This window comes from Oculina patagonica, chromosome 9 (assembly GCF_052425735.1).
Source record: "Oculina patagonica isolate OP01 chromosome 9, crgOcupat, whole genome shotgun sequence".
Lineage (NCBI taxonomy): Eukaryota > Metazoa > Cnidaria > Anthozoa > Scleractinia > Oculinidae > Oculina > Oculina patagonica.
In genome coordinates this window covers 1,934,397-1,951,966 of record NC_135766.1, presented here as the reverse complement: position 1 = coordinate 1,951,966, position 17,570 = coordinate 1,934,397, and the positions used below count along the sequence as shown (strand labels likewise).

At 39.4% G+C, this 17,570-nt stretch overlaps 3 protein-coding genes across 3 annotated transcripts in view; all 3 read right to left on the bottom strand.

Annotated features, from left to right (window-relative positions):
* The window catches only part of LOC144665183 (uncharacterized), a 320,693-nt gene that overhangs the window by 196,449 nt on the left and 106,674 nt on the right, over window positions 1–17,570 (bottom strand). The gene's annotated exons all lie outside the window — the stretch shown is intronic.
* Window positions 1–17,570, bottom strand: part of LOC144665399 (uncharacterized) — a 38,291-nt gene that overhangs the window by 4,891 nt on the left and 15,830 nt on the right. The window lies entirely within an intron of this gene.
* On the bottom strand, window positions 11,484–16,341 carry LOC144666523 (folliculin-interacting protein 2-like). The gene is made up of 8 exons (XM_078527944.1): window positions 16,247–16,341; window positions 16,055–16,151; window positions 15,447–15,508; window positions 14,746–14,793; window positions 14,197–14,296; window positions 13,789–13,839; window positions 12,863–12,930; window positions 11,484–12,383 (listed from the first exon to the last, which is right to left on the bottom strand). Exons 1-8 carry the CDS (start codon window positions 16,339–16,341, stop codon window positions 12,305–12,307), a joined length of 600 nt encoding a protein of 199 aa, XP_078384070.1. The 3' UTR covers window positions 11,484–12,304.

Here is a 17,570-nt window from a genome sequence, read left to right as displayed (position 1 = left end):
GCAAATACTCAGCGAGTATTATCGAAGACACTGTGTTTGATCAAGCAAGAAAATGTCTGGAAGCTCGCAGCAAACAACTGAAAAAAGAAGGCAAAGGGAACAAACCCAACGCAGCCGAAGCTTTGACTGATGTGGAGGAAAACATTCTTTTGAAAAGAATTTACTGGGAATCTCAAATGCCGAAGCTTTGCTAAACACAGTTTGGCTTTTCAATTCAGTGCATTTTGGTTTGAGAGGCTGTGAAGAACATCGGCAGATGACTCGGGGCGACGTGGAACTTCACATGGAAGCCGACGGAACTGAATACCTAGAGTATTCTGAACGTCAAACGAAAACTAGAACGGGAGCTGAACCTCGAAATGTCAGAGCTGTTAAACCGAAGGCTTTCGCAGCACCAAACGGTCCACCTGAAAGAGATCCAGTTGCCGTTTACAAAATTTATTCCAAAAAGAGACCTGACGCGATGAATAAACCTGATGCGCCATTCTATCTCGGAATAAATTACACAAAAAGTCCTTCGTCGAAAAAACTGTGGTTTAAATCAAGTGCAATGTGTCAGAACAAATTGAATAGTCTGATAAAAACCATGGCGGAAAAAGGAGGCCTTTCAAGTAAACGACTGACTAATCACAGCGCTCGAAAACGTCAACAACTCGTGCGTAAACACCGTACGCGCGCACTTTCCATGAAGTAATCTATATGTACTAACACACGAAAAGTAACTACTCGACACCAGGTCCTTATAATTTGTTACAACAAATCAACAAATTATAACTGCACAATAAGCAGTCTAGCAAATTAAGTCCCCAGTGGGGAGTGAATAATAAGACATATACAATACAATATACCTGTTGGCAACACTTGTCCTTTGTTACTTGTTGCTCCTTTGTTGTCTAAAGATATGGGTGGAGCTTGATCTGCAGAAAAAATAAAAATGCATTTGGGTAGTTGAACTTGGACATGCTACAATTCAATTTATAAGACTGAATTCAAACAGTGATCAATCAGATTGTGAATCCAGTAACGATAACGTGGCATTACAGTACATAGGATACTGTTGATAAAATTTAATAATTAAATCATAGTGTGTTTATTCACTTGTATAAGTTGTTCACGGTCACCAGAGTCTGGACACCAGCAAAATCTTCCAGCTTAGAACAAAGTTGTTTGCTCAGCTATAATTTAGGATGTTAACGGATCCTTCTATGAAAGAAAGAGTTTAATAACTCTCTGTGTGCCAACATTTGATTTTATTTACTCTTGTTCTTGTGCACTGATCCAAATACATCAGATCACCATCATTAATTGCCACTCATTTGCACTGATACATAAACAACAGCAACCTTCTATCTAAGTAAATAAATAAATAAAGATGAACGGATGTAAAACACATGCTGTTTCATATATTCTGCATGCATATTTGAGGTACCTGTGGTTGGCGATCCTTCTTTATTCCGTTCTGTTTGTTTTGTTTTTGAACTTCTATCTGGTTCTGAGGAGAAAAAAGATAAAAATGCATCAGTCTGGCCATTGTACTGGCTGCAGGCACGCTTTAACAAAGAAACAAAACTATATAGTACATGAAAAGCTTGACAAATGTCTCATCTGGTGAACTGTAACATGTTAACATTGAGTAAATTTCTTGTTAGGCAAGTAACTTCTTATGCTCACTAATGCCCAATGAGCAAGCCGTTGGCTGACTAAATTGTGAGTTTAAGACAAAAAAAGTAACTTGATGACAAGCACTTCACTGCCCTCAAGAGTTGCCTGTTTGACGGGGCACACTGTTATTTTAAAAAGATTTAAAATTAAGGCCCTGGAAAGTTGTACTAAGAAAGGAAAATAATTCTCATTCTCAGGGATGGCAGAGCACGAGGGCTTAAGAGGAGAGTCTTTTAAGCCCCCCACGTCAGGGCACTAGTCAGCCCCCCCCCCCCCAACCTGGAAAAATGTTCTGCTGTCCTTGATTCTGCATGCATGCCAGCTACTTACATGTAGCAACCATAGTTAGCATACATTATAATGCAGCACTACTGACATGCACATGCATGTACTCACCTGTTGATGACTCTTGTTCATTATTCTGTTTCACTCCTGTGACAGTTAAAGAGGAGGGAGAAACTTTACTTCCATCATGAGCTGAAAAGAATGGACTTACAGATCAATAGACTTATTCACAGTATTGAGCAGGCTGCAAGTGTAGATGTACATGCATTGAAAAATTTATGTCAGCAAACATTTATGTCCTTATTGCACACACACACCTGTAAGTGGGTCTTTGTCTTTATTCTGATTTGTTCCTCTGTCAATTGATGGAGTGGAAGAAACTGTATTGCCACCTGGATCTGAGAAAAATTTAAAATCAATATGTAATTTTTCACATGCATGCAGACCACTGCCTTAGCCTAGAAAAAAGCTAAAAAGTTTACAGATGCCTTCCCCCCCCCCTCCCTCCCCTTAATGATGTGTTCAACTATAATTACTGAAATAAATGAATGTGTAGCTCAGTGGTAGAGCATTGCACTGGCAACGCAAAGGTCGTGGGTTCGACTCCCGCTCAGAGCCTGAAAATTTTTTTCAGGTCTTCAGTAGTGTAAGGCCGCATTTGCACTCATCATATATATAACTATAATTACATTTACAACTTCTGTTAACTTACAGAATACTGGTAATAAACTGCTATACTAGAATTCTGAATTCTTAAACCTCCACGGAAAACAAAAATTGATTAAAGAAATCGGGAGGTTAAATATAAGGGCCTGATTACATGAGCCGTGCTGGCCCGGTTAGCCGGGCTGGCTCGGATTGCTGAGATGACTTTCAGCTCGGTATTACATGAGCCCGGTTGGCCGGGCTGGCCCAGTTAAGTTTGCCGAGATGACTTTCGGCCCGGTTTTAGCATGAATGATCAGAGCACGAATGATCTTGACCACCTTTTTCCGGCAATTTGGTGGTTAATTTTTTGCACTTAATATATGGCTGGATGGGTTATGTTACCTCTACATCCTATTTAGAAGGAGTAGCATTGATTTTTTGTCGGATATTGTGCTTGGAAGAGAAATTTAATGCTGGCCCGCTTAGCCAGGCTGGCCCGGTGAACGAGATTTCATAGAAAATTTTCAACCCGGCTAGCCAAGATCCGGGCATCGCGATACTGGGATCTGGGCTAGCCGGGCTGGCCCGGCACATGTAATCAGGTTCTAAGAGATCTGTGGTAACATTACAGAGAAACACTTTTTATATTCAAGGGAAACAAAAATTGATAAAAGAAATCAGGAGTTTTGGGATTCTATTGTGGGGGATGGGCTGGGGGAAGGCACAGGGGGACCTGATCCTTCAGCATTTTATGCCTTTTTCTCTAAGTTCCCCCCTCAATTACTTTTTTTCCTTCTTTGCTTTTGCTGTTACAAAATATTACACCACATTGCAACATTTTTCTAAACACTAGGGCAGTTCCTGTCACCGTGGGAATCACTCTTCTTGTCCACGCCTCTCCTGTACATGTCTCTTCCACCCCCTGTTCTCCTGGGCTGATCTCACCCCTAACTAATTTGAATCTTGCTTTTTACGAATTACACTTAAATAAATTGCGCACTTTTCCGGGAATTTCTTGGTATTGCCGATAGGAGGGGGCGTAAGGGGGGTCCGAAAACCGTAAAACTGCACAGAAATACGCTACAAAACTGCAAACCGCATCAAATTTTACCAAAACACCGAAACTGCAGTTTCAAATGACCAAAAGACTGGATCTGAGCCGAACATCTGGCCTGGAATGTCATCAAGTCAACGTATCATTGGATAAAACAGTTAAACACATCAAGTATTAACTGGAAGAGGCTGCAATTACAAGCCACAGGGCAAGTTTGCTTAATAACGAGCCCTAATTGTGTAAGCTGATACGCTGTAAAACAAAACACTTGGCTCAAGCTTGTTTAACTGAAGCAAAACAACCGAGTGTGAATGGATCCAGTGGAAACGTAAGAGAGTCATATTACTGCAGACAATTTTCTCACCGACTACCGCGACCTAAAATTTGTAATAACCCCACACCGCATAGTCTTGTAAAACCGCAATACCACAGGTTAAAATAAAAATTACCGCAAAACCGCACAAAAGATAACGCAAAACCGCATCACCGCAAACTCTTACGCCCCCCTCCGATAGCATCACCAAATAACATCACAAAGAATTCAGTTATAACGCAGTAAACAAGACCCTGCCATCACAGCACAAAAAAACAACAACAACAGTTTCTGCAATATCAAGATATTCCCACTTTTACTGAGTCAAAGGCATCAGACTTTCCCTTTAAGAAGTTCCAGAATTTTTTAGGTTAATTACGCTGTTCCACACTGTAAGAAAAGGCCCAATCTCAGTTTTTTGGTAAGTACTGTTGACATAATAAACCTCAACACAAAGCTTATTTATGAAAATAAATAGGCAGCTTATTGCTGTACATGTACATTAAAAACTTCAGCAAAAAAAAATATTGCACACACACCAGCTGTTTGTGGATCTCTTTCTTTATTCTGTTTTGCTCCTCTGTCTGCAGTTGAAGGGGTGGAAGAAACTGGATTTCTATCTGGAAAAAAATTAAATAAATATGAATATTACGAATTGTTATCACCTGACCACTGTACAAGTCAGATTACTTCGGTGTACGTAATACCGGTAACTACAATAGAAACCCCCCCCCCCCCACCCCCAATCCCCGGACTGGCCATGGGAACGGTGACACAAACTGCAGACAAGACCGCTTGATTGAAGGAAAATTGCTTGTCCTTGACAGAATTTAAGTTTTTCCAAAAGGGTTTTCGTTTTACGTTGCGGTTTTATTTGATGTGCTGTTCCTACTTTTTGGGCCATGTCGCAATTTACCTTCGGCTTGCAGGGCCTCTGTTATGACAAATGCCCAACATTGAAAATGTATAAAAAATTATGGTCTCAACTAAACAAAACATTTGGGGGGTGTGGGGAATTTAATTTGTTCAAAAAATGTAAAATTTTTAAATAAATAATTTGGGGGAGATATAGGCACTTAATATTATTAATAAGTATTTCTCTCTCAACATTCCTACAACAAAAGTTTTTTTTCTGTAGGAGAATTTTTTTGAAATGTTTAGTTTTGAAGTTAATAGTAAATGTGTACATTAATGCAAATTGTTACAAGTTGTTTTTTGTGAAGCATGCCAGATTTTATGGCAAAGAGAAGTGTACAGAGAAGATCAACAACCCGAGCCTACTTCTTTTTGATTGTCTAGTTTTTCAGACAAGTGTTCTTAAAATTTTCCAAGTGATTACAACCTTCTAACTTAATTTTCTCATGACTAAGTCATCCGGCCATAAAATGGTCCAAAATTCTTGTCACCATGGTGACTAAAATGCTCACAGCATGTGCTCAAACCTGCAACAACTAAGCTATTATATTAAAATTTTTGATGACTTATGCATGTTTAATTCTGAAGTGGCAAATAAATGATGATGATGATGATGATGATGTACAGTATTCATGTGATAATGTCCACACTTGGGTATTAACTTTCAAAGCATACAATATGTACTCAATATTTCAAATTTCACATTTTAATAAAAAACCTGACTAAATGTATTGTAATGCACAAGCACTGTAACAGTAAGGGTGAAGGTTAAGTCTGCATAAAAGCCAAGTGGCCCATCAGGCTGGAAATTATCCTTATTTCCATATTTCGTGAGAGTAAAGTGTCTTGCCCAAGAACACAAAGTAACATACCCCGGCCAGGTCTCGAACCCTGACTGTTGGATCCGGAATCAAGCACTGTACTCACCTGTTAATGGATTTCTTTCTCTGTTTGTCTGAGCCACTTCTTCCTCTGCAGAGACAACTGGTTCCACCTTCACCGTAGTAACATTTCCATATTGATCTGATGAAAGTAAATGAGACATGTCAAGTAAATTCTCTTTACTTATTTGCGTACGTTTTTTCTATAGTATTTTATAGTTGGAGAATTTGTTAAACGATCAAAGTATTTTCCCTTTAGTGATCATTCTGTCAATTCCCATAACCTGTTTCTTGTTTATGTAATGATATTGTGAGGAGAAATTTGATGTTGGCACTCGTGGAGCTGAAAGGGTTAAGGTTGGCATGTTATGACTTAACCCATTGAAAGATTTTTTGAAACTTTCTTTGAATGTTCCCTACCAAGCACTGTTTCCAAAAAAAAAAAGATTGGTTACCTTGCTCACAACAGTGATATGATAGGCAAGCTTTACATAATTAGTCTCATTGGTTTTGGTAGATAGCAGAATTAACCATTGCAGGGCTTGAGACTAACATTTTAACTCAGTGGTTTACTGGCTAGTAGCATGCTACTAGCCAAAAGTAATTTTTCACTAGTCAGGTATATTGATTTCTATCAAGAACAGTTGACTTTCCCCAGTTTTTCACTAGCCAAATGGCTAGTAGGAATGCTAAACCTGGTAGCCAAAACCTAAATTTTAGTAGCCTTTGGCTAGTTGGCTACCGTTAGTCTCGAGCCCTGCATTGGGAACAATTTTAAAAAAGGAAATTAAAAGGGAACTGTATAAAAATTGATCATATTGGAGCACTGACCAAAAGGATCTCAATGAAGTAACATATTAACAGCAAACCTTTCAATGTAAAGCTTGAGGGGACAGCTTTATCTGGCCTCTGCACCAATTCTAAAATCATCTGCTCAAATTTTGCGCATTCATTTTGCCAGGTAAAAACATTTCCGTACTGTTCTCTGAGATGTAGAGCACTCTCATGCCTGTCTTTTGGTTTCTGTTGTGACAACTGTTTGATTCTTCCTGACCAGTCCTGTGGCCTATCCGATTCGACTACCACAGACATCCCACCTTCCACTTCCTCTAATGCTTTAGCTATTCCACATTCACTGGAAACAAGCAAAGGGACACCAGCTGAAATTGCTTCCAGGGCCACCAGACCAAAGCCTTCTGTGCGGGATGGCATGACTATCACATCAGCTTCACGAAACATCTTTTTCATTTCTTGATAGTCACAATATCCACGGATGGTCAGTTGATTGCGTGCAATTTTTGTTTTCTCAATAAACCACTTCTCTATACTTCTCTGCTCATCTTGTGGAGAACCAACAAAAGTCAGTTCAAATTTCTTTCCTAAAGACGATACTGCGTCCCCAATGATATCATACCCTTTGAGTGCAAAGTCCTCAAAACTTCCACGACCGAACATAAAGACACGGAACCTCTGTCCGACACTGTGCAGTTGTCTTCCGTCAATAAAGAACTGTTCGAAAAGCCCGGGAGTGATAGCTTTAATGTCTGGAATACGTCTTATGTATTTCTCTTGAAGTTGAGTGCCGACAGCAACAACCAGATGGGCTGCTTCGCAAAGCTCTAACTCTTGTTTATTTTTCTTTTCGTTCTCTGCAATTGCGTCTGCTGTGGCGCCTCCTTCCAGTTTGTGTTTTCCTAGGTCTTCGCAGAATACATGAACGAAATGTATCCACTTACATTTTGTCCTGTCCGAAATGAAATAAGCAGCACCGCCGAATTTCCGACCATGGCCCACAACGACATCAGGGTGTTCAAGCTCAGGCGGTGGCATTTTCAGCCACTCCATGCGATCATCAGATCCTGGAAGACGTCGAGAAGCAATTAAATTCACTCCCTGTTTGCTCGCATCTTGTCTGTCGTCTTCGCTGCTACTGCAAACATAGCAGTGAATCTTAAGACGTTCGCGTGATGCTTTAGCCAGATTCACTGCAAACTCTCTGTTGAAAGTCGACAGACCTCCCTTCGAGGATCCCCACTCGTCGCAGATGAACAACACATCGATACACTGAGAAACATCGCGAGGAACATGAAGTTCGACGCATTCAGATGGGCCCGAAACGTCGGTGCGAACGTGGAATTCTTTGCTTTCTCCGGCAGCTTTCACACGGAACGAACCACCCGCTCCCATTTCAATGGCTTCAGATCATACTTGCAATAAAGTAGCTATGGTTTCCAGCGATCCAGCAGGCTAAAAATAAGGAAAACACTATCAAATTCCGCGTTCGCGAAATGGACAACAACAAACAAAACAGCATGACAACCGCCTTTGGGAAGGGACGACCACTCCCGCTTCAACGCGGTCACGTGCACATTCTTTGTCCAAATTTGGCGGGTAATAACAAACAATCAACTACCGTATTTACTCGAACAAGCGCCGCCCCCCGAATAATAGCCTGCGTTGCAGACGAACAAAACCCCGGTATAGTGCGTCTGCGAATTACTGCACAAAAGCTTGTTCCGGCCCCCCGCGTGTTACCAGGGATTTCTATAATAACCTCTGATTGGCTTTTGAATAGGGCCGTTCTTTCGTGCGTCGTAATTGGTCGAGTGCATCATGAGAAACCATAGTTAAGCGTTCGATGAATACCAGATACCAGATACTGTAAAACGTTCTTGTCATATAATTTGTAAATTTGCCGTTCTGTATTGGAATTGGTCATCCAATCTATTTCGCTTTTCACTTGTTTAGAAAGGGCACGATATGCTGTCAGTTGTATTATTTGGAGGCGTTTAAAGTTGAGTAGAGCCATAAGACATTGGTCTGCACGGCTTTCCGTTTGTATATTTTGCCCGGATATTTTAACACCTCTGTTTTACATTTGTCATATGTAATTACTATCGCGGTTAGTCTTGGAACATTCATATTTGCAAGATATTTTTTGAGCTTTTGAAATATTCCCTCTGATCCTAAATTTTCCGTGAAGATGTCGACTACTTGCATTCTGCATCTGTAATGCCGGGTCCGGCTGTTTATTGTGTTGCAAGGTGTGTTGCTTCTCATCACGGATGACTGACATTCGTTGTGTGACATTCTTTCACCACAAGACAAATGTAGATTATTCAACATTTATACCATGACCTTTTTGCTTGTCAGTTGTGTTTGCTTCTTGTCGTTATCGTTGTTTTCTTTTTTTTATCAGATAGTTCGAATCGGCTGCTTTTTTACCGCTTCAAACGCTAATTCTCACCGATCTGGTCCGATCTGCCGTGATCGCCGCCAAGTTTGTTTTGTACCTGGTCTTCGTCGAAAGCGTAACTATGGTTTCTCATGATGCACTCGACCAATTACGACACACGAAAGTACGGCCCTATTCAAAAGCCAATCAGAGGTTATTATAGAAATCCCTGGTAACACGCGGGGGGCCGGAACAAGCTTTTGTGCAGTAATTCGCAGACGCACTATACCGGAGTTTTGTTCGTCTGCAACGCAGGCTACCCGAATAAGCGCCGCCCTCAAATAAGCGCCGCATTTGGGACAAAAAAGTTAATAAGCGCCGCCCGTGCCCCCGAATAAGCGCCGCAGTCCCGATGCGGCGCGTATTCGAGGAATTTCTTTCAACTAAAAACAGCACTACAGAGCAACTCTTAAAAACTTGGACATATTTTCCATCAAAAGCGATGTTTTTTAGTTCAAAGTGATTATTTTACCGTTCGCCCATTAGTTTTCTTTCCAACATTTCTACAATACATAGTTATGAAACTGTTGTAAAGGCCACGAACTTTGCCCGGACAGCTAGTGCCACTCTTCTCTTCATCAAGAGTAGGCATGAATAGATTGTGCTAGTAACTTGAGGAAAAGTTGCTTCACAATATACCCAAAAGTTGCTCTAAAGTTGCTCAAATATAAAAGATGGCACCAAAATTAAGAAAAGTTGCTTGCTCTCTAGAGTGAATTTTGTGTTGAAGCACTTGCAGGTTTACTAAGAGTTGCCCCAGCGTCTATGGCAACCACAATGGGGTCAATGTCTGAATTATTTCCATTTTCCTCGTCTGAATTTTTTTTTTCTGATTGCGATGCCATAAGTGACCGAGACTCTATGTTGCAGCGAATAACGGCTGGATTTAAGCGCCCGTTAGATAGATAGCCGCTGTCTAGATTTCGTGGGCGTAAAGCAAATGTTATTTTATTCTCATTTTATTGTATATCCTCAGTTTTAATAAAATAAGTTTTGATAAAACCTGTTTTAATAAAATCTTTCGAAATGAAACGACCTTTTTATGGTTGGGATCGGTTTTATATCAATTTGTTGCTCAAAAGTTGCCAAGGAAGGCAAAAGTTGCCCTAGGTTGCTGGTACTACAAAAAGTTGCTCAAAACGCTAAAAGTTGCTCAAAAGTTGCCGAGCACAATCTATTTATGCCTAATCAAGAGTAAACGATCAAAAGACGGGATTTTTTTATTACTGTAAAAGATTATACTCTTTGTGGCGTTCAACTTTTAAATAAGCGCCGCCCTCAAATAAGCGCCGCCCTCGAATAAGCACCGCACTTGAGGCGCCAAAAATTTAATAAGCGCCGCGGCGCTTATTAAATTTTGCCTTTTTTTTTTAGGTTTTTTGCCTTTTTTTTAGGTTTTTTATTATCCACTTCAATATTTTTTACCGCATTAGCCGTCAGAATCAGTTTGCGGTCTAATTTTCCGTTTTAAGTATTAAAGTTACTGATCCAGGTCTTCAATAGATCCGACACCACTCATCGGTTTGTCGCTGTGATATTGAAGATTTGAATTTTTTTTATAAATATTTATTTCATGACGCGCGGCAGACTGGCACTATACTGTCGCGCGGGAGACTGCGGACAGGAGCCCATTTTCAAAATCCGGATCAAAGATGGCGGACAGTAACCCGCTTTGTCGCTCCCTTCTGTGTCTTCTGTGCGCACATGAAGTTTTTGTGTACGTCATATGGAGATGCAGTTCTTGTGATCAGCTGTAGCAGGAGAGAGAACCAACTTCCCAGCCTTTTGTTTTCCAAATCCCAGTCCCAGTTCTATTGTTTATTTGTTTGTGATTCCCAGACCCATTGATCCAGTTGCCAAAAAAGCCCATTTATTTTTTTTATTTTGCTTCCCAAGTAATCCAGTTGACACAATTATATAAAGAAATAACAAACATTTTATTTGTTGCAACAGGGTGAAGAAAATACAAATTGATTTCTGGTTGTACAAGAAATGCTATGTTTGCATGTTTCTTCATACATTTCATTAGAAACATGTAATAAAATGTTACTTATTTCGTTTGAAAACAACTCAAAGAAAACTATTTTGCATTTGTGCAATAACATATGCATCCGTTAGTCTTAGTTTTCCCTGAGATACCGTAAAATTCCTTAAATATCCTTTTCCCAAAAAATAAGCTCTCCCCCCCCCCCCCCCCCCCCCCCCCCCCCCCCCGCACAAAAGGTTTTTTAGCCTGTTGAACGTCTGTTTAATTTGGGGTTTCATCACAGGGAGCAGAGGAGCCAAATTCGACCTTTGTGTAAATATTAAAATGTTCCATCCGGTTTAACTGTTAAACCGTCCGGTAAACGTAACAAAGAGATTGAATAACGTTTGACAAGCGCTACAAATAGATCGAACATTTTAATATTTACACATTCTAAAAGGTCGGATGTGGCTCCTCTGCTCCCTGTGAGTCCTGTGGTTTCATCTTAGGCATAGTATTGTATCCCATTTGTAATACAAAGATATTTAAAACGCCAACTTTAATCCAAAAATAAGACCCCCTTGAAAATAGGCCCTCCCCGAAAATGAGCCAACCCGAAAAGGAAACTAAGCAAATTTAAATGTGGAGCATATTTTAGAAATTTCACGGTGTTTTATTATTTAAAAATAAAATAAAATGAAACAAAATACCCAAACACCCAAGAAAAAAAAGAAGGAGAAAAAGAAAAAATTAAGTTTTGCAAGTGTAAAACAAATTATTGTCTAGCGGTTGGAAAGACAAAAAAATGTTTGGTATTAATGGTATACCATGAAAATAACCCACGCCTTAACCCTGTTGGACATCCATATCATGTATATGCTTTTAGGAGTTGCCGCTGTTTGCGCTGGCTTATAATTTCAAAATTGCGCTGATGTTACAAATCAAGGGTCGAAATTCCCACTTTCGAGAAAAAGCTTGAATCAAGTTTCACAAAAGCATACTCTAAGCGTTACTTGGTAATGAAAGGTATTGTCACGGTCCGTCACGCTAGTGACGGTGAAATTTTCGTGGTCACGTTTTCCACAGGAATTTTGATTCCACAATATTTTGCCAGCTAAATAGTGGTTGGAATAAGCTCTCCATTAATAAATAATCGATCTCAATAGCAGAGTAATAAAGATTTTAAAGATCCAAGCATGAAGAATGCGATGCTTTGCTGAAACATCCACAAGGCAAATCACGTTGAGATAAATCTGACCAACTGCGTCACGTCATGTCACGCAAGGTCACGCCATGTACGGAAAGACATCTTTGCGGCTTTCATCAAAACCACGCGGTTCGGTCTTCAGCTGACAAGTGGCATACTCTGCGGAGAATGGGTACTAGCTACCGCCAGCAGTAACGGTACGTCATTATCATCCACACTGGGGAAAAGAAGAAAAAAGAACTTAACAATGGTCAGAACTTTCAAAATTTACAAATCTCTAGTCACTATTCGATCTCAAGGGTTGCTTAGCTATAAGATAGGGCTCGACGAGGTTTACACACCTTCCCCAGCCTGCAATGCAGGCGTATTTTAGCGAGCCAGTGCATTTTGTTCGGGCGAGCGCCATGCGCAATTCGAACTTAAAAATTTTCCAACCTTTGCCCATCAGTTTCTTTAGCTATTTTGATAGGGGAGCGACGTACACAAGGTACATGTATTACCCCCTCCCCAACTTCCCCCTTCTATTCACCCCCGCATATCCCTTTTGAAAGGATGGGACGGAGGGGTGGTGCTATCTGTAGAGGTCTCAACCATACCTAGAACGTGGAGTGTGGAGCCTTAGCAAGGTGAAAATTGAAAATTAACAATCTTTTCTTTGCTGCAACTCCACACATGTTACATCCTCAAACATTTTACCTGAGCATTTTTGTGAGATCATAACGAGTCAATAACTTCCTTCTGTCTCTCAGTCTTTCTGTTATGACCTGTGAGAAAAAGAAATGAATTTTTGATATTTTACTGTTCAGCCTGTAATGGTCAAATAGTTTGAACAAGAATTCTTTTTTATTATTTCACGGCTAAGTAATATGGGCAACATTTTCTCGCAACTTGTCATGCAATCATTTTGCAATGTAAGTTGAAAAGCGTTACTGAGCGTCTTACCTGCCAACTGCAAGTTGCGGCAACATGTTAAACGAAGTTGACCTTGTGCCTACTTTGCAATTTAACATGTTGCAGTAACTTGAAACACGGGTGGTAAAGTGCGTAACAACACTTGCAATGTACATGTACCGTAATGATTCGACTTAGCGCCCTCCTTCCAATAAGCGCCCCCTTCCGAATAAGCGCCCCCCCCCCTTCGAATGTGTTTTTGTTAATAAGCGCCCCTATTCCAATAAGCGCCCCCATTCTAATAAGCGTACCACTCTTATAAGCGCCCCTATTCCAATAAGCGCCCCCATTCTAATAAGCGTACCACTCTTATAAGCGCCCCTATTCTAATTAACGTCCCTATCGTGGATAACTGTCTCTGCGGAAGTCATTGACGTCGAATAGATAAACTTATGAACATTCACTCCACCGTACAGGTATATATTTAGGCTAAAGTCAACAATTCTTTTAAAGTAACTGAACTTTCAACAATTTTTACTGTTACAGTTTCTGTTATTGTTAGTTATTTTAATATTTGTTAGGTTTTGTTTTGAAAATTTGGTTGTTTCTCAAAAAATTAAATAAGCGCCCTGTCCTGAATAAGCGCACTGTCTCTAATAAGCGCCCTCCCTCGAGGTGCCAAAAGTAAATAAGCGCCCGGGTGCTAAATCGAATCATTTTATTTATCTTACCTTGCTTTTCAGGTAAATTTCTTTCAGTTTATCTTCCAAGTGCATTAGACACTGAAAAAGTTAAAGCGAAAAAGAGAACTTATTACACTGCATACAAAAAGGGCATACTAAGGCAAGGAATTCCTCGATTTTTTCAAACTTACATTAAGTAAACGCGAACTAAAAGTGGTTTCCCTTCCCTCAGTCGAAAACTGCAATTTTTCTCCCGATTTCTCAAACTCCCTAATCTCCCGAACCAAATTTCGTTTCCCTTGGAGCCGTTAGAGGCTCAAAAAATTTCGAGTTTTCTGTATTCATTTGTCCATTTTACCCTGCATGTACGTTCACTTTTCTTTTGAGGCTCCCATTTCATTTACCAACAAAACATCAAGTGAAAATAGAAAAATGCAAACTGTATGAAGCACTTACAAATTCAGCAGACATTTTTATATCGCAGAGGCCGCTCAGCGAAGACAGCATAGAGAAAACCAAGTTGGACACTTCAACTTGTTGTACATGAACATGATCGCTAAAATAACACAAATAAAAGAATTTAGAAAACATGGCTCATACTTAAAATTAGTATAGTTTTAGCCACAGTTGATACAAATGACAATTCATGCCCAAATATGCTGATCTCCCAAAGCAAACAAGTGAATACATGTCTTATTGCGTTTTCTTCAGAAATTTGATATTAGACAACGTCAAAATTGAAGGAGAAAACATTACGAGAACACCTAACAAATGGCCTTGCTCACCACGAGTCTTTCCGTTGAAAATAGAGAGGTATGAACCGTCTAGCATTATCAATACGATGGATGACTGTATAACAAGATTTTTATAGTTATCCGTTAACTACCTAAGACGGCAAAACTTATTTCCAACATGACTTATTTCAGCGTTTCATCCCATACACATATCAGTTCAGTGTTTCATCCCATTTTGGTATTATTCCATCATTTGGCGGCCATGTCTTACCTTGCACCTTGCTTCCTGTTCTTCTTCACAGAGACAACCTCACATGTCCTACAACAAACAAACCAAATTAAACCGTGTGATTCACTTTCCTGTAGCGATTATAGACAAGACAACCAGATCCCAAGCAACTAATGCTAAACTACAGTTTCCGTAATACTTTTTTTTCTATAAGAATATTGATTTCCTGTCCAGGCTGAATATTCAATTTTTTTCTTCCGATGTTAGGCTAAAAATGTTCTATTGAATATTCTTAGATTGTAGCGTATGACATAACCGTTTGTGCTGTATACGATACATATGACTTACACATACTAGTCATGAAACTGTCATTACCATCGAACACTTGGTTACTGCAGGTTTTTATCGTTTTATTGGCTTGTCTTGTCGTTTTAACACCGTTTACACGATTAAGTTAATAACGTAATATTAATTGTATTGTAGTTACAAAATTATATTCTTTTTAAAATATCAGGCTCGGGTTTATTCCTAAGATTTCGCAAATTTTAGCCTTGATATTCTTATAAAATAAAATCTTATAGAAAAAGAGTGTGGAGGAACTGTGTAGCAAAATTAATAATCCCTCTTTCGAATGGCAAAATTCGTTGCAAAAATTACATTATTTTATTTTACCATTCATTTCCCTGAACAGTAAGTCACACAACTGGTAGACACGCCACAAAAGCATAGCAACATGAACTCACCATTTGTCTGTGTTGGCAATGATGCAAACAGCCTCCGATACTGGGTCATCAACAACTGAATGCTAAATAAAAAATTATAAATTAATTAATAGTTATGGTTTCATTTTTTAATCAGTGGCACATTTACATGCAGGGGAGGAGCCACAGAGGAGATTCTCCCCTTCTTTTTTGCAAAAGATTTTTTTTTTAAATGACTTCTACACAGTAAAATTTTTTGGGTGTTTTTGGGTGTTTAAGGACTGGATCCGCCACCGTTAATCCAACAAATAATTTTTCTTGCACATTGTTGGTCTTAACATGTGAAGGTAACTCAATCAAAACTAAAGAATATTTAACAGTTATCCTACAAAGTCGTGTGTTATATTGACTGATACTCTGCAAGTTTGAGTAGAATGACTGTTTTATTATGCAACAAATTTCCAACGAAAGGAAAAAGAACGGCTGCTCAAAACCTATGCTTGTTTGAGTGTTTGCATCTGACCGCCTTTATGCAAACATACAGTCATGTGTTCTCTACGTTCTCTAGAAATAATTAACCACAGATTCAAGTCTGAAAGAGCCGTTGGACTTCCATACCATGTGCTAGTTTTATAATTCAAGTTATTTACCTGTAATGCAAGCTTTAAGTCAGTTGACAGACTTGCTCGAAAGTTGTTGTCTTGAACCCCTTGGAGAACCAAGTCAGGCAAATAACTGTCCACAATTCTGCAGACAAACAAATTGAGAAAGATTAGCAAATAAAACAATGTGAACTTGCAATCAATATTTTATAACAGCATCAATACGAACTGTTAACTTACCCAGCAAACATGGATCGTCCAAAATTGTTGAATCTTTTCCATTCATCTGATTTGCTGCAAATAACACAACAGGTCTTTTCGTTATTTAATACCATACGATCTCTTTACATACATTTCAGTCAGTAGGGAGCTTAAGCAAACCACGACGGTAACGTGAACGAGAACGTCACCAAACAAAAGATTTAATGAGCAGAATAACAGCTCTGCAAGTGCATTTTAAATCCTGGTACATTTCTTGGCCGTTCTCTGCAAAACAACAACGTGAAATGGTCTGAAATGACTGAAATGACCAAATTATGCGTATTTTAAAGTGCGTGAACGACGACGGCTTAATTTTCGTATTTCTAATTTACGATGAACGCTTTCTTAACATATTCAGCTGCAGCTTGTTCCTAAACCAATAGATACTCTGAATACATCTGGATAATCGCGAGATTCTAGAGGAAAATATAAATTCGTCTTGCACCAGGCGTTGTCCTCGGCGTCGCCGTCGTTAGCTGTCGTTTTTACGACAGCTAACGTGCGTGAAAAAAATTAGAGACAATGTATGAACGGCCTGCGTAGACGTTTACGCCAGTGGTTCATACATTGTCTCTACTTTTTTCACGCACATAAAATTTACGCGTCAGTGGAAATCCACCATGAAGCTCCCTAGTGTCTTCACTAGGAAATGGCTGTTTCCACAAAGTTTAGTCAAGTTACTTGGAGTTATATTGCATCCAAGGTAATTGTAATAAATAATGTGCAGTTTTCTTTAAAATGTTTTATAACAGCTAGGAAGTTTTAAATCTCATCATACTATTATTATCATACTAACATCTCCACAGAATACATAAATATGTGCTTTAAAAAAGAAAGAGGCCATGAATAAGTCTGCAAGTAGACTGTAGTGTGTAGACTCTAGTAGACCGAGAGATAGCTCCTCCAGATACACCATGTATTATTTTTATTCTGTCACAGAAGACGATTATTTTTCCAGTCAGTTTCCTAGTAAACATTATTCATGGTTTAAACTTTTCATATGTCAATGTATATTCTTCGTTCTTAAAGTGTGCTAGTGAAACTGACGCTAAACACAATGTATATTCCTCGTTCTAAAAGCGTAATGGCCCAAACACGCGAAACGAAATATGTATATTCCTCGTTCTAATAGCGTGATAGCCTAAACACGTACAACCCAATACAGTACGTATATTATTCGTTCTAATAGTGGAAACCCCAGGTTAGAAAGTGCGGGCCTCGATGCAGTTAAGAGAAGGTACTGGGAGGGAAGTGTTTCAGACAGTGTCGTACGACTCGACAACATATGGCAGGGCCCCTTGCT

Coding starts and splice junctions, on each gene's coding strand:
- LOC144666523 (XM_078527944.1), bottom strand. CDS start 16,341: ATGGTATTAAATAACGAAAAGACCTGTTGTGTTATTTGCAGCAAATCA. Junction 12,931..13,788: donor AAATTTACCTGAAAAGCAAG/GTAAGATAAATA, acceptor TTTTTCTCACAG/GTCATAACAGAAAGACTGAG. Junction 12,384..12,862: donor GATCTCACAAAAATGCTCAG/GTAAAATGTTTG, acceptor TCTTTTCCCCAG/TGTGGATGATAATGACGTAC.